Source organism: Cygnus atratus, chromosome 1, assembly GCF_013377495.2.
Source record: "Cygnus atratus isolate AKBS03 ecotype Queensland, Australia chromosome 1, CAtr_DNAZoo_HiC_assembly, whole genome shotgun sequence".
Lineage (NCBI taxonomy): Eukaryota > Metazoa > Chordata > Aves > Anseriformes > Anatidae > Cygnus > Cygnus atratus.
This window is the reverse complement of record NC_066362.1, coordinates 187,816,259-187,839,683: the sequence shown is the minus strand read 5'-3', so window position 1 is coordinate 187,839,683 and position 23,425 is coordinate 187,816,259. Positions and strand designations below refer to the sequence as shown.

The 23,425-nt window shown below is 43.8% G+C and overlaps 1 protein-coding gene across 4 annotated transcripts in view; it reads left to right on the top strand.

The window, feature by feature from the left end:
• The window catches only part of CDK8 (cyclin dependent kinase 8), an 80,834-nt gene that overhangs the window by 23,407 nt on the left and 34,002 nt on the right, over positions 1–23,425 (top strand). For 2 of the 4 annotated variants that reach the window (XM_035542681.1, XM_035542680.2), the window contains exons 3-4: positions 7,119–7,229; positions 10,057–10,197. In XM_035542681.1, coding sequence (XP_035398574.1) covers positions 7,119–7,229; positions 10,057–10,197 — 252 coding nt within the window. Of the gene's footprint in view, positions 1–7,118; positions 7,230–10,056; positions 10,198–11,941; positions 11,974–23,425 lie in introns of those variants that run through there. The other 2 variants (XM_035542685.2, XM_035542684.2) reach the window with 2 other exon arrangements.

Here is a 23,425-nt window from a genome sequence, read left to right as displayed (position 1 = left end):
ACAATAACTAGCTGGCTTCTTTGTTTCCATTCTTTAGGTCTGCCTTGGAGGCATTTGAGTGTTTTTGGGATTTTGTGGTGTTGTGTTAAAACAAATGCAGGCTGTTATCACAAAAGGTGATACTCGTAGTGTTGGATCTGTTAGTAATGTGGCTGCAGGATAAGTTCCTTCATCTGGACCCAGTGGAAAATTAAATGTTGTTAGTTTTCTGTTGTGTGAGCAAGCCGAATTAAACCATCCTTGAGTTGTGCTGTGGCTCAAAGTGACTCACGGGAAGTGGTAGGAACATGCAGGGGTGGTTTGGGTAGAATGGGAGCTTGCAAATTGTTGTTCACGTGGGAGTGTTGACAAAAGGAAAGCTGTTTTCTTTCCCCAAGGCAGGAGGCTCAGGGCCCAATACAGCCCTGCTGCTGCCCTTTCCTGAAAAACACACCCTCTGCAGCCATCCTGCTCGTGTCCGCAGCTGCTTGGTCACCCTGTCCTTCAGCTCCTGTGTTGGAAGGCGGCAGAGAAGTAAAACAGACAGATAAAGCAGATGTCCTGTGCCCCAGGTGGGTGAGAAGGGAGCCCAGGTGCCATTTAGTTAGTGGCCTTCATAGAGTTGACCTCAGTGGAGGCTGCTGCACGGGTTGGTCCTCCTCACATGACAGGCCTCCTGGGTGACAAGGAACATGGTGCTGCATACCTCAGGCCTCTTCCCCTCTGCCAGTGTGGGGATGAAAGAAAGGCTTAGGGGCTTTTTCTAGAGTCAGTCTGAGCTAGACCAAGGACTGTGAAGCAGCACACAGCGATTGGAGGGACCCCACGAGGCAGAAGCTGAAACCTAATGACTCCAGGATTCACCCTCCTAATCATCTTTCCCTGGGAAAGGACCAAGCGATTGTCCCAGTGGGTGGAAGAGATGCTGCACCTCACGTTTCTTGTCTGAGTGCTGACAACGTGCGACCCAGGCCTGCTCTGAGTAGATCATGTTCAGAGCAAGGACCCATGCTGCAGTGAGATGGCCTCTGCTGTGGTTTTGTGATATGCAATGAGGAACAATTTGTGGGTGCAGGTTCCTCACGTTATGTATGGGTGGCTGTCCTGTTCCTTCCACATTAGCAGTGGAAGCACTCTCCTGCAAGACAAAATACAGAAATTACTTTGGTGAGTACAGTCCTCATGTTAGAAGAAAAGTACTGGTTTTCTTGGCAAGCCTTCCATGTGGTGAGAAGCAGCAAGGTACTGAGGAATACAGATGTTAAATGTGACTCCATGTGACCAGACTAACAACTCTCAAATGCTTTAATAGTAGTACGGTATATATGCAAACAGCATTCTTGAAACATTTTGTATAAAGGGAGGGTAGTAGTAGGTTTAGTTCTGTTAAGTGGGATTAAAATATTGAATAAATGAGAGAAATTGTTATCCTTAGGAATTGTAATAGTTTCTGTGAACATCAAAATCTGCAGAGCTTGACAGTGCTCATGTCAGGAGGATTCTTCATCCACCTCCTTACGTTCAGCGAACCTTCCGGAACATCTCAGTAACTTCTAATAATTTGAATATGCTTGAACTTGAGATCCTAATAAATACTGACGTCTGTGCGATCATGTAAGACTCACTTCTTTTGGAAACCACAAAAGTCAAATCAGAGTTGTGCGTTTTTTCTCTTGACATTGTGTTGTCAGGCTTCTTTTTAGGACTTGAAAATTTAGGACCTGAAAAACAAAAAACAAAAGGATAAAATAAATCAACAATTTCACAGTTGTAAGTCTGAAGAACTGGAGTTTGAAAAATGTATTGTCAGCTTCATAATAAATTCAGAGTGCGCAGCATTATGACTTTTTCTGTTACATTGCCTTTGTAAGCTTTCATTTGAACAATTTTGAAAGGAAAACAGCATGTTTTTTCAGTGGATTTTTTTGTTCTTTTTTAGTACCGTGGAATATCTGACTTATGGGAATATAAAATGAAAATTGTATTTACATTGAAAATAAGATCTGGAATCTAATGGATAGCAGCTAAGCCAACGTGGGATTAAACAACTTATGTAATAAATTTGTAATTAGAGTTGAAATTGAAAGTTTAAAGTACTTGAGTAAAGGTACATTTTTGAAAGGAAACTAAGAATAACTATGTAAACTTTAAAAAAAATTTACTTAAGGAATGTAGAATTAGATGATACTTCTGGAGTTGTCATATTCTATTTCTTCAGACAAGCCAAGTGCACCTTCAGAATTAGCAAAGTACAAGTTAGGCTTGTAAGGAAAAAAATCTCTGAAGGGAGACAGCCTCATTCTAGTCTGTAAATATTATTCAACCTTTAAGCCAAAATTAATCATGACTTAAGATTCATTTGTACTTGTGATAATATTGTCAGTTAGAATAGCTGCTCTTAGTTTTTTTTTTTTTTTATACAGTGTTTCTTTCTCTGGCTTTGTTTTTTGCAGGCTATAAAGATTTTGGTTGTTTGTCTCCTGTCCTGCTGTAGGCAGGAGAACAGAGCTTGTAGGCTTGGGCTTTCTTTGCCCTGTTGTAGTTGGAATTCGACTTCACTGAATTGGCTGGAATTGTGTGTAGTATTTCAGGTGATGTCTTAGTAAGCTTGTACTCATCTATTCTAGCAGTTGTTCCACTGTTTTTTATCTGGTACAGAATGACAAAATCTTAGTGCTGTCCTGGTCTGAAAATTGCCTGTCTTTCTCAATGACTCGCAGTCTGCTTTTTCTTCCAGCCCCTTTTCGTCTGTTTACATCCTAAGTTGTGGCGTGACTACAAATGTACAATTTGCTCGGTGCTCGGTCAGTTAGTGGGACTGAGCCTTTTTGAGGCGTAAGATGATTGGATTTTCAATTTATGCCATCAAACTGGCAAGATGACACCATAGTGATTTTTGCTTAACTGAAGGTTTCGATTGATATTTGCATGCTGCTTTATGTCTAGCCAGCTTTCTCATCGCCCTCTGCTTTAGGGGAAAAGTGTTGTGTAGCTCTTACAGGAGGGCAGTGAGTGCAAGGAGTGACCTTATCTAACCTTATCTCAACCTACCTCAAGCCCTGAGAAGGGCCTTGAGAGAACCTGTACTTGTTTATTGAAGTAGATATGGCAGTATTGCAACACTGAGCAATTCACCACATATAGTAGCAAGCATCACAAGTGGAGGTGGAATGGCATTGGCAGTAAAGCTAGAAATTCTCACTTCTGGAAAGAATGCACTCATTCAGTACAGTCTCCTGGCTCATGAGAGGTGTCTGTAGTGATGGCGAGCTGTGCTGCAAATGTGTGAATGTCACCAGTGGAAGGAGATCTCCACGTTCATGGAGACTTGTGCTGAGTTCAGCTCGTATTTGATATGAAGGTAGTTACTGTAGTGTCCCTGAGCAAGAACAGGTTTGCAATGATAGTGTGGTAGCTTGCCAGGTTGTGTTAATGCAACCATTGATTATTTAATGATGTCCCATCTTACCTGTGTTTGCCCTTGTCCATGAAGCAATTCCACAATTTAATGTGTTTTCAGGGCACTTCCAGTTATTGCCCCTCAGCTGCCCCATGACTGTGGAATGAGTATTTCTGCATTTGGAAAGAGAGAGAGGAAAATCGTAGTGCAGGCCCAAGCCTTGGGCATGTAGGGATGCTGGTTCCTTTGCTGTGTCTTGAGCAATGTTTATGAAAACAAGGGAAAGCCTAAATGGGAGCAACGTGGGGTTTGACGCTCAGATCAAACCAGATGTATCAGCAGCAGCATCAGTTGTATATCTGTATTTCTCGAAGGTGAACTAGGTCTCCCTACCGAATTCAAGGGAAACCTTTTTGTCTGTGGGAATTATCTCGAATCATCATGTGAAATGCAGATGAAAAGGACAGTAATTTACTGAGGGCCAAGTGGACAATTTCTGTTTCTCCTTGTGTCCTGTAGAACCGAACTAGGGTAGAGAAGAAGGTACCAGAGTCACTAGGCCAAGAAGTGGCCTTTGTCATTAGCAGGCACCTCACTGGTGGTGTGCTGTTTCTTGCAGTCTGCTTTTTCTTCAGTGAGCTCTGTCAGCTGCTGGACACGAGGAGAGTCATCTGGTAGGAAAGGCACGTGGCATGTGGGCTGGAGAGGCCTGTTTTTGGAGAGTGAGGTTGCTGGAAGTGTTGTTTACAGCCCACATGATGTTATCTGCATGAGCTCTTTCTGTCCTGCAGGCAGCATTTGTGTTTATTGCTCTGTGTTGACTCTGTCCTGGAGCGTTTCAGCCTTTCCAAGACAGTGACTCAGGGATCATCTGTCATCATTGCAGCAATCATTTCCTTATTCCGATGGTTTTGCTGATGTATATTAGCCATCCTCTTCACTGGAATGCGTGTGGCCATTTAGCTTTGACCAAACACATCAGTTTTTAAAGCAGGCTTGAAGAATATGTAGCTTACAGCTATTCGGCATAAAAGACAAAGGTAAAAAACCAGCAGAAATGGTAAACTGAGGACACAGATGCATGAATCGTAACAAACAGCTGATACCAGTGGCAATAACAAAGGCCAGAACTCTTAAAACACTGGGCCGCAAAAGGAACCATCATATCATGTTTGGTTTGATGTGAGGAAATTGGGTTTTTAAAGTGGGAAATAGCTGCTACACAGGGAACAAGGAGTAGGGTGGTCTTGAAATGGGACAGAAAAGGGTGAAAGGAGGGCTACACTTATCTTCTGGAGCCATGACTATTGTCTTCCTCCTTTACTGAGGAGCAGTCTGTATCTGGATATAAAGGAATTGGAGTGCTGGTACAGGTGTGTCATCAGAGCACAGAAAATACACTAAAATTTTGGTTTGGGACACGTAGTTGCTGCACTGTCACGGAATGTTTGACATAGATTTGAGCTAGCACTGTGAATTTATACTGAATCTACAAGTAGTCCTTTTGGCTCTAGGGAGTGGACTTGATGATCTGAGAGGTCCTTTCTAACCTAAACGATTCTGTGATTTTATAACATCATCCCCTGCTAAGAGGCTGGCTTCTACCTTTGGTCTCTGCTGCACTAAGTCTGCCTGAGATGGAGTTAATTTCTTCCTAGCAGCCAGTGTGGTGGTATGTTTTGGATTTGTGACTACAATAGTGTTTGATAACGCACCACGGTGTTGACTGCACTTGCATAGCATCAGGGCTTGCTTTTTTTTCTTTGCCCCTGCAGTGAGTAGGCTGAGGGTGGGCAAGAGGCTGGGAGGGGACACACCAGGGACAGCTGAGCCAGACTGACAGACACGGATATTTTATGCCCTGTAACATCCTGCTCAGCAGTAAAAACTGAGGAACAAGGGATAGGAGGGAGATGGCCATTGCTGGGAGACTGTCTGCACATCAGTCTATTTATGGGAGGTGGTGAGTGGTTGCTTTTGCTTTACTTTTTTCATCATTCCTTCACTTATTGATCTATCTTAACCCAAAAGTTTTCTCACTTGTACTCTTCCTCATTTCTCCCCCATTCTTCTGGGGCTTAGCTGCTAGCTGGGGTAAACCTACCACCAATGCTTCCCACCTGCAGTTAACAAAAAGCTGCAAATAGTATTTCTAGTTTATTTTTATACTCATACATGGTAGGAATTGCAGGTATTTACAGAATTCTACACTTGTTCTTTCAGATCATGCCTTGAAATTCCTCTACATAATTAAAAAAAATCTTAAGATAATAAACATGCTGAAACTATTGCCTTCTGTACTGATCTCTGATGTTTCCTCGTCTCAATTCTCTGTCTTTGTTTTGTCTCATACTTGAGATAAGTCTGTGTGGAGCTCAGTACTCTTACTTGCTCAAGAAATACCACGCTGAAGCCTCTGGTCAATGAGTAGGAGTGGGAATTTGCCTCGGATGAAATGGAAAAGGAGGACACGAGCATATGCAAACTACATATTTTTGCTATACGGTAGCAGCTAAAATGTTAGCATGTGTGACTAAGGTATCAGTGGAAAGGAACTTGTTATCCTGTTCCCTCTGTGCAACAGGATAATTCTGTATCTTTATATTAGAAAATCAGTATGTTGAGATTGAATCTATTTTATATTCAAATACTAGTTTGAATTGTCCTTGGCTTTTTTAAGAAAAAGCTAGCCATTGCTTTTGTTAAAAACGTTGTAACTTCTGGTAGACCTAACTGTTCCATTTGCCATCCCCGAGCTGGCAAACAGTTCTTGTAGTTGTGGGTATCCACTCTTGAAAAAAGCCTTTAGAAGTATCTCAGCAAACTATTCTCTTTTTTTAGCAACCATGTCAGTACAGTGAAATTGTGAGATGAACAGGAGAGCTCGAATACTCATTCAGTCTGCATTCAGTTCTTGTGCGATGCCCGTTATGTTTTCCTTTTGGTGATGATTAAATCTACAGTTTCTAAAGCTGCTGAGCTGATTTAATGGCTCGCTGCTGCCGAAAAGTTCTTGCTCGGGGCTGTGTTGTGTCCCTCTGCTGCTGCCGGGTCTGCTGGTAGTGCCGTGAGTCACTGCAGCACAGGAACTCAGCAGCAAATTATCGCCTTTGTGTGTCTGGGTTAGTTTTCTCCTGAAGTGCTGAGCTGTTTACCCTCGGCTTCTGGAAGTGCCAGAACTGGTGTACGTTGTGGGAGGGAGTTCGGACCTTCTTCACTTGGTGCCATTGACCTTTCAGAGCAGCTGGCTCTGTCTGAAGAAGCACATCTTCCTTTAGCTGACTGCATTGACACGTTCTACATGAGTCATCCAATTGAGCCTTGAATGACTACATCCAAAATGCAGGTTTTCCAAGATAATTGGGAGCCAGGAGAAAATTGATGCACCAAAATGGCTTTATCAGAGATCAGAGCCTATAGGAAAGGGCAGATGTCACAGCTGGCTGTTTATGGAGTTGTCTCGATCCTGCAAATAGTGAGGTTTATTGAGCCTTAAACTTTTAGGAAATAAATGGGAAGTGAATGCCCTAAGGGGGTTATGACTTGCTGTCAGCTTTGGTTTTAAACTAGTGACTGGGTCTGTCATTTAAAAAAAATGCTGTCTTTTGTGTCTTGCAAATTTCAACTTAGCGTATTTGTATTGTATAATATGTAGCAAATACAATTAAAGTATTCATCTTTCAGCTCTTCCACAGCTCTGGATGTGTGGATATAATTGTGGACTTTCTTTATTTTGCAGTTGCTGCGGGAGCTCAAGCATCCAAATGTCATTTCTCTGCAAAAAGTGTTTCTTTCTCATGCTGACAGGAAGGTGTGGCTTCTCTTTGACTACGCTGAGCATGACCTCTGGGTAAGGTGAATTATTTGTTGATAACAGGCATAGTTTTATTTACAGAAAAGACACGAGGTCAGGAAAGACGGTATAGTTTTTCACCCAGAATGTTTTTTGGAAACTCTTTCAGTACTGAAGGAAAAGCAATGGAAAATGTTAGGCAAGCACACAACACAGTTAACCTGTGACCTCTTACAGAAGATAAAATCTGCATTCAGCACTTGGTAGCTAAAAATCTATTTAAATGCGGATATAACCCTTCACTACAGCTAAACTAAAGCATGTGGGGAGAATGTAATTGGTTATGCAGGTGGATTGCCTTTGAAAAATTGCAAACATATTGGCTGAATAGGGTAGTCTGGAACTTTGCTTACACTGCATGTCATCAGTGAATAAATGAAGTGAGTGTAATGCCACTGAATATAATTGGAACTTCATTCATGTGTTCCAGTGGAAAGAACTTGTTTTTTCAACTCATTTTCTGAAATTTCATGTGTTTGTGAGGAAGGCTGTTCATTCCTAATTACAAGATACAGCTTTAAGCTATAAACATGTTGGAGGCCAAGTAAATTTGTTTTAAGATATGTATCTTTTTCCTCTGTTAACTTCATATTTGTAACCTCAACATCCATTTAAAATGCTTAAAAAAATTAAAGCAGCATTGTAAAGAATGCAAAATCCCATGTAACCTCTACTTTCCTGAAAAAGAAAGGTGTTTGTGTTTATCAGAATTAAATTTGATACTCTTTCTGAGCATTACTTGCAGTGGAACAAAGAGTAGAATATTAACTTTGAAAGATATTAAGATGATTCAGATTAAAGGGTACAACAGAGGCAATTTGAAATGACATGGAGTTCTTGAGGTATGTGTTTGTGTAAGACTCATGCATTACAAATCATGAGTTGGTTTCTCCTCTGCATGGAGGTTGGACAGACAGCTAAGGTGTACAAATCAAATTAAAACTAGTTTCTTTTGAAAGTTCTATTACTTGAAGTTGGGATTCATTCAGGTATTTGATTTGAGTTAAGTTAAATGTCTTGGATGTTCTTACTAGTTATGTTGAGTTTTTATTCCCAAAATAAAATTGGAACAAAGTTATCACGCAGCTGAAATGTTGACATTTTCTAAAGGTTGATTTAGAAAAATAAATAAAATTTTGAGGAAGTGGTTTGGTTTTTCAAGTGCAGAAAAACTAAGCATGTTATTCTTCTCTCTGCTCCCTCCCATATTTATATGTTAAGTTAGAGAAGATTAGGATCACATGAATTATTTTTTTAATTCCAAAATATGCTGCAAGGCTCTTGTGTTAGGATGATATGTCTAGTAGTGACCTGTCATTGCTTGCATTTTTAAATTTCTGCGTTGCTTCATGTTGCTTCATACTTGGCCAAAATCGCTGTAGAAGCACTCCTGTTAATGAAACACTGGCTTATATATCAGTAACTTAAGAACAGCCCCCACTTTTCATCTTCGTTGGCATGCACACTTGTGTATAAATGCGGGAGCTGCTCAGCTGTACCTGTTTCTGGTTGTTGCTGTACCTGGCTGAGAGTGATGTAGGCAGCATGGTCGTGCTGTGTCAGTGCCTGGGAGAGCTGTTTGTGGGCTCAGTTCTCTGGTGCTGAGCACCACCACTGCAGCAGCTCCCTAGCAAGGCTGGGGAAAGGGCCCAGTGCATTAGAACAGGAATAGAAAGGTCTGGGAGAGCCATCTATGTTTCCATATGTGCAGCTTTCCTTTTTCCTGCCGCTGGAGATTCACATCTTTGTGGGCGCTACATGAGGAATGACATTGGCTTTGGAGTCGGTGGAAGTGGGAGGTGAGAGGAGATGAGGCTTGTGGCTTAGGCTAAGAATTGCCTGTGGGATGCCAGCTTCCAAGGAGGTTGAGTAGTCAGGTACCTAACTGGCAGCTGGAACATGAAACTTCCTGGGAGTGTAGGAAATGGAGAGGACCTTCCTCAGTAGGACGATGTTGTGGTAGGAGTGCAGTGCCAGGTTTTGTTTGGGCAAGGTGGGCAGGGCTGTTTAAATCATCACATTAGGTGTAAACCATCACAAGAGTGTGAGTGTGTCCAAAAGTTTCTTCTAGAAGCGCTCGCTCTCAGAAACACGGAAACAGTTACCGTTACTGACACAACTTTTGCTATGGCATAAGTGCTAGTGGCACCTGGGATTTGAGTGCTAGAGGGAAATATTTTCTTGGACTCTTCCTTGCTACTACTAGACAATATTGCTTGTGTATACAGTCAAAATTGTGAAAGTTTTTTTCTGTGGCTTGGAGGCTGATGTTAAGATGGACAGGCTTGTAGCTTTGCTCTGTCAACAGCTTCTCTTTGGTGTGATGCTTAAGGGTACGGTAAATGGAAGCCTAGGTTCATGCCTTGTTTAATTTAAAACTCCTAACATCGTTTCCATGAATTCTTCTGGCATTAGAGCTGCAATGTTACAGTGTCATGGCAGTAGGAGAAAACCTAAAAGCAAGATGATATAGGAGTTGGGTAATTTACTTTTACTTCTGTGCTGTGATGTACAAGACATCAGCCTCAAACGAATATATCCCCCAGAACCTCTAAACCCTTAGAGATCAGTGATCTGCAAGGGAATTTGCTTTGACAAGCTAATTTTTGAGAGATTCCCCTGGGATAGTGTTCATTTTACCTCATAGTATTCATTTTCTAATACTTAAGATACATGTTTCTAATTGGGAAGATGAACGATGAAAGTTTGCAAAAGCTAAGACGTACATAAGGAACTGCTGGCAATATTTTTGTGTAATGCTGTAGTATAAAAAAAAAAAAAAGCAAACATTTTCTTTATTTTGATTTCTTTTTCCCCTTTACAGCATATAATCAAGTTTCACAGGGCTTCTAAAGCAAACAAGAAACCAGTTCAGTTACCTCGGGGAATGGTGAAGTCACTGTTATATCAGATCCTAGATGGTATTCACTACCTGCATGCTAACTGGGTGTTGCACAGGGATTTGGTAAGTTGATCTGCAGTGGGTTTTAGCACTGGGATGACTGAGGGCAGGGATTATTATTATTATTTTTTTAACCCCTGGGAAACCAAAACCTTTGTGCTAAGGGCAAGTGACCGTTGTTTTAAAAATAAAAACGCTGTTTTTACAGTGGTCAGCCAGCCCTGTCTAGGAGAGCAAGTTTTAAAAGCCTGCTATGATCAAATATGCTTAATGGAAGTGAAGTGTGTCAAATGGCTGGTTTACTTTTTTGATTTTTCTGAAACTATTTTTGAATGTGTTCATTTAAATATCAGGCATGTTGAAGTATAGAATATGCCTCTGGTGGTATGACTGCAGGCCTCAGAAATAAATACTGCATGTGTGTAGGTGTGAGAAAGGATGATTGGCTGCAAGAGCTGCTGAAATAAAAACCGAAAGAATAATGCCTAAAACTATCAGTTTTACTTAAGAAGGTAACTTTTCAAGGCCATTATGTTCTCATAGTATGTATAATCTAGCAGAAATACAGCCATGACAACTTCTGAAGGCTTCTGCAAATAAACTCATGTTTATCCTAACTACAGTGTAAGCAAAAAAAAATTGAACTTGAGCTACTGTTTCTTAACCAACAAATTCTGTTGAATGTTTAAAAATGGGAAATCTAACCAGTTCTTAGATATTTGCCTCTGAAATATGCCCACAGCTTTTTTTTGCATATGACAATGTTCTGTCATCTTAAAATCAGGTAGCTTTCTTGACCCAGTTGTTTATAGCTCTTACTCTGATAGCATTTTTTTTCAATATAGTATACTATATACAATACTTCTAATTAATGAAATTTCATTAGTACGTGACAGTATCATTAGTCTGACCTGTCATTCCCATAAGTCGGTATTACCAGTGCTATTCTATGGTTGGTGTAATAAATCTGTCTTCCTTACTGCTCTTTAAGAATCACTTTTTCTTTGAAATATCTTTAATAGTGTTCCTTGAAATGTAGTCAATGACTAGTTATTTGTCTTCTATTTTCATGCCTAATAAATGCTTTTACAGAGTGCCAGTCTCTCTTTAAACTGATGGTAAAACATTTGTCTTTGAAAAATAATAACACTTTCAGAACTGGAATAAAAGGAAGCTTTGTTTTATTGCAACAATTGTATGGATATTGCTTCTAACTTGCTCCTGGTTTTAGAAATCGAACAAAAGACTCAGCACTAAGAAAAAGTCAAAAAGCTTGTGGTGGCTTTGTCATGACTTGAGAAATAGTGGAGCAAAATGTAAAATACAAGTACATAGTATGTTACTGCTTAGACACTTGGTTTTAAACCAAAATGTGATGTCTTACTCTAATTACATGCCTGCAACCGTACTCTTCAGTATATTTTTGAGGCATACAGAAAACAAATGACCTGTCATCAAGAATCTGAATTTTCTGGTATTTTACTTCCTACAGCTTCAGAAAATTTATGAGCTTAAGCATTTAAAGTATGAGTATAATTGAGTGAAAAAACTAATGCATGTTAACTGGATGGCTCAGGAGATTGGTAATTTATTACAGAGCCTTTCACATCTAGGTCTGTAGCTGAAATAGTTTGTTGGCAACAGCCAGAAACAATTACCATCTCATTTTCTGACCTATGTGAAATGAGTTGGTGGTCTCAGTCCAGCAAGCAGCTTTTTTTTTTTACCAGCAAAAAACCACCATCACAATTGGCTATCTTCTGATAATCCGAGGAGAAAGCAAAAGCTTGAGGTAGAGACTGAGAGGTCATCCCACTGGAAGCTTGTCAAGCCGCGTTGGTGAGAAAGCATATCAAAGCTGTGCAGGGGCTGCATGTGCTGCCTTATTCAGGGAGACTGTGGGGATTGCCAGTTCGAAAATGTTCAGTTTGAGCTCTTTGACTAGTGGAAAATTTGCTGAATTTAGAAGGCATGTATTCAGTGCAGCAGAAGAGACAGAATTGTATGTCAGGTACTTTCTTCATTTTTTCAGGGTCCCTGGGGATAGCTTGAGTGAGTTCTTAGTATTTTGTCTTAGCAAGATGGGCATCTTGGTGCACGGTTGAGTTTGCAAGCTGAGATTTCCCTACAATGTATATATTCCAATGTAAAGCAACCCAAGTTAATGCTTGTATTGAGATGTGGGTATCTGTTCCAGGATACCTGTAATATTAGCTTTCAGGAGTATTACTGTTCTGTGTTGTCACCAATTTCAACTCCGGACTGGGTGACTGGATAGATTATTCTTCAAATGATGTGTATTTTTCTGTGAACACGCACACTGACATGCAGTTGCTCAAGTAATGTGCTTGCTTTGTTTTCACATGCTAGCTGTGTGAATGATGTTGTTTTGGGGGTGAAAGGGAGCTAAAGAATATAGTACTGTGGCAGAAAAATCAGTTCTTTGATTCGTCTGTCTCATAAGATAAGGAATTTTTTAAAGGTTAAGAAAGCTCTTTTCTTGGAGAAGTAATTGGCCTGCACTGAAGTGCTACTTTGTAGTGTTTAAGATGCCTTAACGAAGCTAGCATTAGGGTAGGCAAAGTTTTGAAGGTGAAGATCTTTCTGATTTTTGTAACCAGGAATAGAAGAAAGCATAGAAAAACTCTTCTTGCTAGCATCAACGAGACAGGTAGTAAAACTTAATGATCCCAGCAGCACGTGGCGCTCTGCAGGGATGTGCTGAGGTGACCTGAAGGGATGCCAGTGCTGCAGCTCCGCGTGGGCCAAAGCATGAGAAGCAGTGGAGTCATCAGCCCAGGGGTGAGTCTTCAGCAGGGGCCTCCTTCTCTTCTCCAGTTTCCCTCCGCCACTTGACCAGGACCCTGGCCCCACAAATGCTTGGTTGCACAGAGCGTGCTATGTATGTGATGAGCTCCCCTGCGCACTGGGGGAAGCTCGTGCGCTGTAGTACACGGAGGGTTGGAGATGATCAAGGCAAACAAAGGAGTGGAGAAGCTAATGGGTTGCCTTCTCCCTCCTGCTGCTCCGTGGGAAGCTTTTATCTCTTGGGCTCTCCCCTCCTTCCTTCACAAACAAGCCTGAGGCGAGAGAGCATCTCTACATCAGGAAATGCGCTTTGCCAGCATAGGTGTATCAGCAAAACTCCGACAGCAAAGTGCTTTGATGCAGCTTCTACCAGCAAACCCTGCTGGCAGGAGCACAGCATCCCCTGTGCTCAGGACATCACCTGGCACAGCGCAAGGGCTTTCCCGTTCCCAGCCTGGGGCTGGGCTTGCTGGCAGCTCCGAGGCACGGAAACATAGGTCTCCAGCAGTAGGGCTTCTTGTGGAGGGGGAGAGGAGCTGATTTTGGCCTCCTAATTGAAAGTAATGTACAAAACTTCTTGAGTCCTGGACAGCTTTTCCAACACGTGCCACCTGCCTGGGTTTCCCTCACGTCCCAGAGCCAGTGTCACAGTGATGCTGAGACGCATGGCTCAACAAAATTTATATCTGGAAGCAGCCAGAACAGAGCCTCAGACCTCTCCAGCTCCCTCATTATTTACTGCATTCTGCTTGCTGACTTACTAGTGTTTTGTCCTGTCCTTGAATCCTGTGTGGATGGAGTCAGAAAAAAAATCCATGTTCCCTGACCAGCAGGCCTTCTTCCTGCAGCACAGGGGAATTTCCCAAGTGCGACAGTTGCTAATATTTATTTGTTTCCTTGAAGTTATTAGCATGATGGGGCTAATTGTAATGTTTCAGGTGCATTAAATCTCACTTTATGCACTCTTAAACCAGTCAGGGAAGAAAAAAAGCAGGAGTTAGAAAAGCAGAGCACAAATAAATATGAGGCTCCAAAATGAAAGATGATGATGGCACAAATAAAAGGCACACTAATCTGTGCCTACCTTGCTTGTTTATAAAGCGCTACTGTTGTGACAACAAGGTGCTAAGGCAAAATGAAGGAGTGGAGTAGCTGAAGAGTTCTCTGCTGTGGCTTAATTAGGCAGGCAGCTATGGCTATATCATCATTGCTTTAATTAGTGGGCACTGCAGGGCCTGTGTGGTGAGATGGTGGGGCAGGCAGGGCTCTGTCCTGTGGGACAGAAGGAGGGACTGCGTGCTCTCCTCTGCTGGTGCTGCGCTCGGGGCACTGAGTGTTATAGCATTTAAATATGACGTTTGACAATAAAAGGACTTGGCTGGTATTCACAACTCATCTGGTATTCAAGATCTGGAGAGCATTTTTCCATAGAGCCCTCCTTGGCAGGTGGAAAAGCCCTTTCGACGCCAAGGCTGGGTGTCAATATTCCAGAGTTGCCTGCAGCTGAGCTGGGGCTGTTGGCTACTCTCAGCATCCTGCATTTCAGCCCATCCTTGGGCTTCCCTCGTAGACTTTTCAGGCCCTCTGGTCCAGGCTCCCCTTGCAATGCAGGCACAGCACAGTCTCGAGCTGGGATAGCTCAGATGCGAGAGCAGCCCAGGGGAGAGGATTTTTTTGTGCCCTGCCTGCAGCAAAGCCTTGGCAGAAACAATGAGCTGATCCGAAGACAAACTCCCCATCCCTGGACCTTCGTAAGAAAAGCAGGATTTTTAGGGTCTTGCTTCAGCAAGAGGCTTTGGCCATTTGAGTGCATAGCAGATAAAAGGCAGAGGCTGGGATCTGAGCTGAACCAGCCTCTGTGCTGGCATTACAGTGCCGAGCCAATCAATCTTCATTAGAGTTCACAGCCTCTCTGATCAATGTCATCTTTAAAAATACCAATGCTCAGGAAGACGTGGGAACTGCTTAATGTTCCTTTGTTATTTTTCAAGTCATTAAAAACAGCACTATTAGCTGCCAAATACTTTGTCTTGTTTTGAAGCAGAACAGGTAAGAAGTAGAATGCTAAAAAACAGATTAAAAATGATTAAAAATAAGAGGGTGATGAAACTAAAACTGTTTGCTCTAAAAACGTCGCTGTGTTGTGTTGCTGCGGGCATCATATTCATAAGAATGAGAGCCCTGCTACCTGCATCTGTGATGAACTGTGTGTCATTACAGGTGGCTGCTGCATTAAATCTGGAAGGATTGCCTTCTGCTTGTGCAGGAACGAGGCTTTCCTCTTTTGTTGTGCATTGCAAGGTGATTACTGTATAAAGCGGACTCAGATCAGTTTTGGTGCACGGGTGGGATTTTGGGCACTTGCACATCTCCCTTTCCAAAGAAAGGGAACAGTGAGCTGTCAGCCTGACTGCCTGCTTGGAGCCCAGCTCTTTCCCCAAAATGTCTCCGAGGTCTGCAGGGGTGTCCCTGAGCATGGCCTGTGCCCTTCTCCCCCTTGCACGTGCTTGGGGTTAGGTGGCACCACATCTACGTGGCTCATGGTGCTTTCCAGATTTGCACTGGTCAGTGCTCTGCTGGCACACGTACGTAGACAAGGGCTGGCCAGCGGGCAGGAAACCCTCTGCATTCATCCGTTCCTTCCTCTGCTGAGGTCTTTGCCCTGGCAGCAGGTTGTATGTCAGCGGTAGGCCTATGGGTAACCGATCCAAAGCCTAATTCTTATCTGAGCCATAAGAAAGATGCTCATATATCTAGCAAGGACTAAAAGAGGTCAAAAAGACCATCTGAAAGCTGTGGCCTTGCCTGTGAGATGACCATGTGGTTTTAGGGTACTTGTGGATGAACAGGCTTTACTTGCAAGCCAGTGAAGTGTTTAGCACTGGTATGGATGAGCCTGGTAGGCACAGAGTGGACCCGAAGGCTAAATGCTTCTCCCACGTGCCTGACGAATCCACATCCAGTAACCACCAAAGGCCATTGCCCCCCGGCCTTCACTCTGTCTTGTGATGGCCAGGCTGGGGCACTCCTTGATTTACTGCGTGTTTTGGCACAGTCCCACCTTGCACCAGGACATGAAGCAAATTTTTATTAGCTCCTTCCCTTTCTACATGGGTCTAACCAAAAGAAACCAATGACAGAGTGTCAAGGGAGGATGGGGGTCCATCCCCATCCCTAGGGGATGTACTTGCAAGAAAAACAAAACCTGTTTAACCGTGAGAGAAAGCCTAGGTGGATTTTCTTTTAATTTTTTTTGGGTTAAACATGAATCTGTCACCATATATTTTCTAGGGAGCATTTTCAGGCATGGATGGATGATTCACAGAAGGGCTCAACACCAGGGCAAAAATCATTTCAGTATGTGTAAAGGTGTAAGGTTTCTCTTCACCAGGCACACTCAGGCTTTCTTTTCCACTCCCCCTGCTGCGTGTCTTGCCAGGTTGGTGTGGAGCCGAAAGGGAGAAAAGGCTGAAATTAAAAGACAATTTGGACGCTTCATCAAAGCTTATCCAAACCTCCCTGCTCTGCAGAGCAGGGCAGCAAAGCTGACACTTGTGGAGCTTCACTAGTTAATGCTAGCAATTTCCAACATTGAGCAGAGGTCTCCATGTGCTCCAGCTGCAGGCTGGCAGCGCCAGAAGCAAGGTGTGGCCGGTGCGAGGGGCTCCCCATTGCTGGAGGGGCTGGGACGCCTTTACCTGGTGTGGGACCTGCAGCTGCCTCCTGCGAAAATAGTTACACAGACTGGGCTGGGCCTCACGTGGGTGATAGCAACGCAGGCACCTGTTCTTTCCTCCTGGAGTGTTGCCTGCAAGTGCAGCTCGCTCGGCTTGCTGCCGGGTCATGGACAAGGCTGCATGGTCGTGGCCTGCAGGGAGGGAGGCCCCTGCCCTCCATCGTGAGGGGGCTGAGGGTAAAAGTGAGGGGAAATGGAAACGTCAGGGTGTGGTTGGGCCTCGGGATGCAGGACCTACGCCTCCAGCCAGGAATAAACGTCCCAGGAGAGGAAAGGGTGCCTTCGTGAGGTGTTGGGACTAGAGGGAATGGCCTCAAGTTGTGCTAGGAGAGCTTTAGGTTGGAAATTGGGAGACATTTCTTCTCAGAAAGAGCAATCAGGTATTGGGACGGGTTGCCCAGGGAGGTGGTGGCGTCACCGTCCCTGGGGGTGTTCAAGGAAAGGTTGGACGTGGTGCTTAGGGACGTGGTTTAGTGGGTGACGTTGGTGGTAGGGGGCTGGTTGGACCAGATGATCTTGGAGGCCTTTTCCAACCTTAATGGTTCTGTGATTCTATGTTACACTGATGAGAAGCTGGAGCCTGAGCTGGAAGATGTCATGTGGAACAAAGTAGATAAGGCTGGAATTTGCAAGGTTCTGCAGTTTTGCCACCTAACCTAACCCATAAAAGTGGCCTAAAAGAAAGCTGGAGAGGGACTCTATCAGGGAGTGTAGTGATGGAACAAGGAATAATGGCTTTGAACAAACGGAGGGGAGATTTAGATTAGATGTGATGTGAGGAAGAAATGCTTCACTCAGAGCACAAAGCGCACATGGGAATTAGGGCTGAAGATGCACCTTGCTTCTGTTCTTTTCTGTAAAGAATAGAATGAAATTACCTAAAAAACAGTGTTAAAAATAAACCCAGGGCACAGGATGGGAGGTGCAGGGCAGTCCTTGTGGTCAAGGGGCAGCCTTTCTCTCCGGCAAGCCAAATGGCCAGGGGGAGCCAGCCCCAGAAGAGGGGCCCTCAGCCCCACAGCCCTCCTCCTTCTTCCACGTGAGGGCATCTTCCAGGCCGCTCCCAACACAGCCGCCTTTGGCCACGCATGGGCCACTCCATCACAGAGGCTTGCTGAGGTCACAGTGGCCACCACTGCCCCGCCTTTGCTCCGGGCCCTATAAAACAGGACCCCTGCAGCTGGCCCGCCACTCGCTGAGCTTCTAGGCACTCTGACAGCCGGCTTGTGCGGCAGGAAGAAGAGCCGAAGCAGCAAGGCGAGCGGCAGGCCTCCTCGGTGTGAGGACAGCAATGCAGTCTAAGGAAGCACCGAGCAGGAGTGCACTTAATAAGAAAGAGACGTGTCATGGGCAGAGGGATCGCGCCTGGGGCACAAGAGACACCAGTGCCCGAGGGACCTCTGGCGCGCAGCCCTCAGACACACACAGGCGGTACCACTGGCACCACAGCGATGTGGGGAACAGGCTGCCCCCTGAGGCATACAGTGACAGGGGGCCTGGGCCTAACCATAGGCACAGCTGTGGTGTGGAGCGAAGGCGGGAGCATCAGGCAGACATCTGCGGGGAGCAGAGGTGTGCCTCTCATCCAGAACACAGTGTGGGACCCAGCCATGGCTGTAAAGCAGACAACAGCGTCGAACCCATGTGTGAAAATCAACCGGACAGTGGCATGGGACCTAGGGGTGGAACTGGACGAGTCCCTTGTTCAGCACCCTGGCCTGAAAACATTCCGGACGGGAGGCATCCCGTTTGGGCAGTCCCGGGCAAGGACTGGCTTATCCTTCTGCTAAGCACCGTGGAGCCCATGGAGTTGAATCCACCAGAAGATGTGGAGGAAGCAATGGAAGTGGATCCACCTCGGCCAGATCAGACCTGGGACTACCCCGGCATGTCTTTGCTACCTGCCATCAGGGCGCACCAACGGCGTCGCAGGAGTGCCCGGCCAGCTCCCTAGTCGTCGCTCAGGCTCCATCCCAAGCATTAGCTTGGAACCGCCAAACACCACGGACATCCCGCAGGCTCACCTGCAAGATGTCCCGGCAATAAAGAACTCTGTTGCCGATTCTCAGGGGTTGTGTGAGTGCTTCTTTCCCATCCCCCAGCCCTTGTGCGAGAGGTGGCATCCCTTCTGCACAGAGCCTCGAGGAAGAGCACAAGAGAGGACCCAGCTCCCTTCGGGCTGCTGCGCTGGGGTGACAGGAGGAGTCCCCGAGGGCCACCATGCGCCTTTAACATTTGTGAAAATAGACTGAGGGGTGAAAATAGGAGTGTGTAAGTGATTATAGGTGGCTAATTTCTTATATTAGGAGTGAGTTTCTATATCTGAGTAATTGGTAACGGCAGACATGGAGAAGGCTGAGGTACTCTGCAACTTCTTTGCCTCCGTCTGCACTGGTCGACGGGCTTCCCAAGTCTTTCATTTCCCTGAACCCGTAGATGGAGGCTAGGGGAGCAAAGTCCCACCCACTGTAAGTGAAGAGCAGGTTCGAGACCACTTGATGGATTTAAACAGGTACAAGTCTGTGGGGCCTGATGACATGAATCCCAGGGTCCTGAGGAAACTGGCTGATGGAGTTGCCAAGTCTCACTCTATCATAGTTGAAAAGTCCTGGCATTCAGGCGATGTCATGGAAAATGGAAAAAATGCAAATGGAAACGTCATGCCCCTACTCTTCAACAATTAGAACAAAGAATTGAACTAAGAGCACTACTCTTCAACAATTAGGAGACATTTCTTCTCAGAAAGAGCAGTCAGGCATTGGGATGGGTTGCCCAGGGAGGTGGTGGAGTCACCGTCCCTAGGGGTGTTCAAGGAAAGGTTGGACGTGGTGCTTAGGGACATGGTTTAGTGGGTGACATTGGTGGTAGGGGGCTGGTTGGACCAGATGATCTTGGAGGCCTTTTCCAACCTTAATGATTCCAAGATTATTAAAACCACATTAACTTGGACTGTGAAATGTCTTCATAATGGGAATTGAAGAAATTTAATTCATAAGATTTGTACCAAGTGAGTATGTTATGTATGAAACAGCAACAACTGCTGGAAGGCAATTATTTTTCATTTCTGGTCGCAGTTTGTCTTTTACAAAGCAAACACTTGTAAACCTTAGAAGAAACAGCAAAGAAAGTTAAGTTACTGCTCTTTCACCATTTATATGAAAGCCAATCCACCATTTCTATCAGCGAGGGATATGTTGATTATGTTATCTTTGAATAGTGCTATGCTGAAGTAGTTAGCTTTTTTCATGCCTTTGAAACATACACGTAAAATTTCTCAACCAATAAATGTCATTCCTTTTAAAATTTCTTATTTGACTTGCATATTCTTCAGCTTTTTTTAATTCCATGACTGCGAGCAATTGGAAGCAGATTGTTTATTCATGCTCTGCCTGTAGCAGGAAGGAAATAAGAACACTTCATGTAATTACCACAAAGTGCATCAATTACAGTTTTAATAATATTGTGAATTTAGTTATCAAGAATGCTTGAAACATACTGCGTTTTGCTGACTACGTTTCCTAGTCTTTGTTCTGTTTCACTATATCCAGCTATTGGACTTCTTCCTGTACTCGAAGAGCTTATTCCACACTAAAAATAAACATAAGCAGAAAACTGGCCATAGATCTGTTTTCATCAATCTGCATCCTGAGCAGCAGGAGGAAAGAGAAGGATGGTCTTTGCAGTGTGCTTGGAAGACTTCAACTGCTGGGCTCAAAGTAGAGGTCCCTTTACATGTTACAGCAACTTTTATGCTGTGCCTGTTGACATTGAGAAATGCATCACAATTTAATGTTAGTGCGTGGTAGGGCTGTCCAAACAGGATCTCAGCCGAGAGATGAGCGCTCCTCCATTGGTTTTGTGTGGTGACACTAGGATTAGGCTGGGATTTAAGTTGTTTTTGCACAGCAAGTACTTAATGTGCTCACCTGGTGCAGCAGTGCTTAAAAAAAATGCAATAAACCCAACCAAACCCAGGAAATTCCATAGCTCTTCCTTAATAGTGTCTCAGCTGCAGTACTCCATGAAGCACCTTTTGTGCTTCGGACTGGATTCCCTGGCCTGTTGCTTTCTGCATGGTGTGAGTAGGTGCTGAACAGATGAATTGCCACTTGGGAAGCCAGGTGTGGCTGTGGGTAACACAGTGCTGGGCTTCTGCTCCCCATTCCTCTCCTCCTGCCTCTTGCCAAAGCACTGACAGTCTCTGTCAGCCTTTGTCAATAACATTCGTGTCCCAGTTAAGCTGGGATTGTGTTGCAGTGTCTGTGACCATCTGCAAACTAGCGCTAGCACAGCCTCTTTAATGCATTCCTAGCATGCTGCTCAGCTCAGCTGCTGTTGTGGGATGAATGTTGTTTGTGTAACAAGCTTTCAGGTGGACAAACTTCTAATACGGTGCTGGTTGGAAACTAGCTTCCTGAGAGCTGGACTCTTCCCAAGAATACCTGCTGCCAGGTTTGGGATCAGCAGGAATGTTCAAGATGTGCTCTCAGCAATAAGTGAGGAGAAGCCACTGCCAGGGTGGTTTTTTTTTTTTTGTAGGCAACATCTTAGTCACTTTCCGGGCTCTGGCTGTGAATCACTTATTTAACTTAGCCTAAGGCAGATACTTATACAGAACTTTTACCATGCCAATTTACCATTTTCCACATTAGAGCCCTCGAATCAAAGGATGTCTCCCTCATCAGTATTCAAGTGCTGCTTCAGAAATACAGGAATGCCCTTCAGTCCTGCTCTAGTGCTCACAGAACTGTGGTCATTTGCACACACACAAAAAAAAGATGGAAACCATGCCCATTACTAGAAAGAAGTTAACAGCTTTTACAGGCAGGGTGGTCTTTGACCCTCTTTAAATGTATAACCGGATAATAGGCATTATTTTCTAAATGGCATTTTAATGACTTACTGGTGACTTGCTTTAGGGGGGAGGAGGGAAACAATCATAACTCTGGTGTCAGCTGTTGCCTTTTCGAAGGTTTTAGATTCTGGGGTGTACTTTTCATTACCTATGTATGTTCCTGAGGTGGAGGAAGAACAATGTGTCTGGCAGAACTTTTTTTGTTGCTTTGGTTATAACAACTTAGGCTTTGCTGTGAATTGTAACTGACTATAATTCTGGATATTCTATAGTTAAAACAGTGTTATCTCGTGTTTCTTAATGGGTTTATTTACAGCGGTCATAACTACTTCCTTGCCTACCTTTCTGAAGCTTTTTTGGCTTAGATTAAAACTTCAAAACATTGACTAAATAAAGTGTGGAAATTATCAGAGAAGACTACAGAAATAAGTATTCCATGCTCACGTCAGTGACTCTGTGAAAAGAAAAGCACCTTGATGATCTTTCCCTTTTTACAGACCAGCTCTGCTAATTAAAATCCATTTGGCTTGCTTTCTTCTTGGGCATTGTTGTTGCCAGTGGCGTGTTAGGTCAAACTCTTGATTTAGTAATTGCTGACAACTATGTACAAGTTCAGATCTGAAGACGGAAACGCACAGTATTGCTGCAATGCTACCAGCCTGCCGGTCAGAAAAGTAAAAAGCATACTTCTCAGGTCCTTCAGTTCACCATAGAAAAGCTTACAGACATACACAAAATCATTAGCTTCATATAATCAAGTCATGGCAAGGCCAATCTTTGAAAGGTCACAGCAATCAGGGGAGGTTCCTGAGGGTGGAAAAAAGCAAATGTCACTCCAGTCTTCAAGAAAGGCTAAAAAGAAGAACTGGGAAACAATATGCCAGTTGCTCTCACCTTGATCCCTGGGAAGGTGATAGATCAAATCCTCTCTGAAGCCATTTTGAAACATAATGAAAGACGTGATGGTGATTGGGAGTAGTCTTCATGGATTTGTGAGGGCGAAATCACGCTTAACCAACCTGAAAGCTTTCTGTGACAAAATGCCTAGCCTGATGAATGGGGAAAGAGGAGTGGATGTTGTTTATCTCGACTTTAGTAAGGCTTTCAGTGCTGCATCCCATAACATCCTTGTAGACAAGCTTAGTGAAGTACAGACTAGGGAATTGGAACAGTGAATTGGAAACTGGTTGAGCTGATGGGCTTAGAGGGTTGTGATCGGTGTCACAAAGTTGAGCTGGACACCAGTTGCTAGTGGAGAATCCCAAGGCTCAATACTGTTCAACATCTTCATTAATGACTTGGATGATTAGGTCAGAGTACACCTGCAACCAGCTTGTAGAAGATTTCCAGAGGTGCCCTCCAACCTCGGGCATTCTGTCAATGTGTTAAATCTTCACTGATCTGCTTTGAAAAGTTAAGTTATTGTTTTTTCAAATTCTGAAGTCTAGCTCATGATAAATCAATAGAAGAGAACCTGGAGGGGAGGGAGAGGGATGAGGAGGGAGAGGTGTGAGTAAGAAAAAACATGAAAGATTAAAAGGCTCATACAGAATAAGAATCACTGTGAAGAAAGGGCAATGAAAGGCAAAAGTAAGTTTTACATCAAAAGAAAACTTTTGCTGCTTATCTTGAACGCAGCAGGGTAAGAGAGGGAGGTCATAGTTTAATTTTCTTTTCCTGAGGAAAAAAGATTATGTATCCAAAGGTGGATAGCTGTGTGGCAATAAAATGGAAGATGGTATTTCTGTAGGATTGTCAATTTGTATTAAAATGCAGGAATTGGTATTTGGGAGAAGCTCTACTTACTCTATACTTTAGCCTGGAATTTACCGTCAGGTCCTTTAGGATGCTAGTTCAGTATGTTAAACATTAAAAACATTCAGTATGTTAAA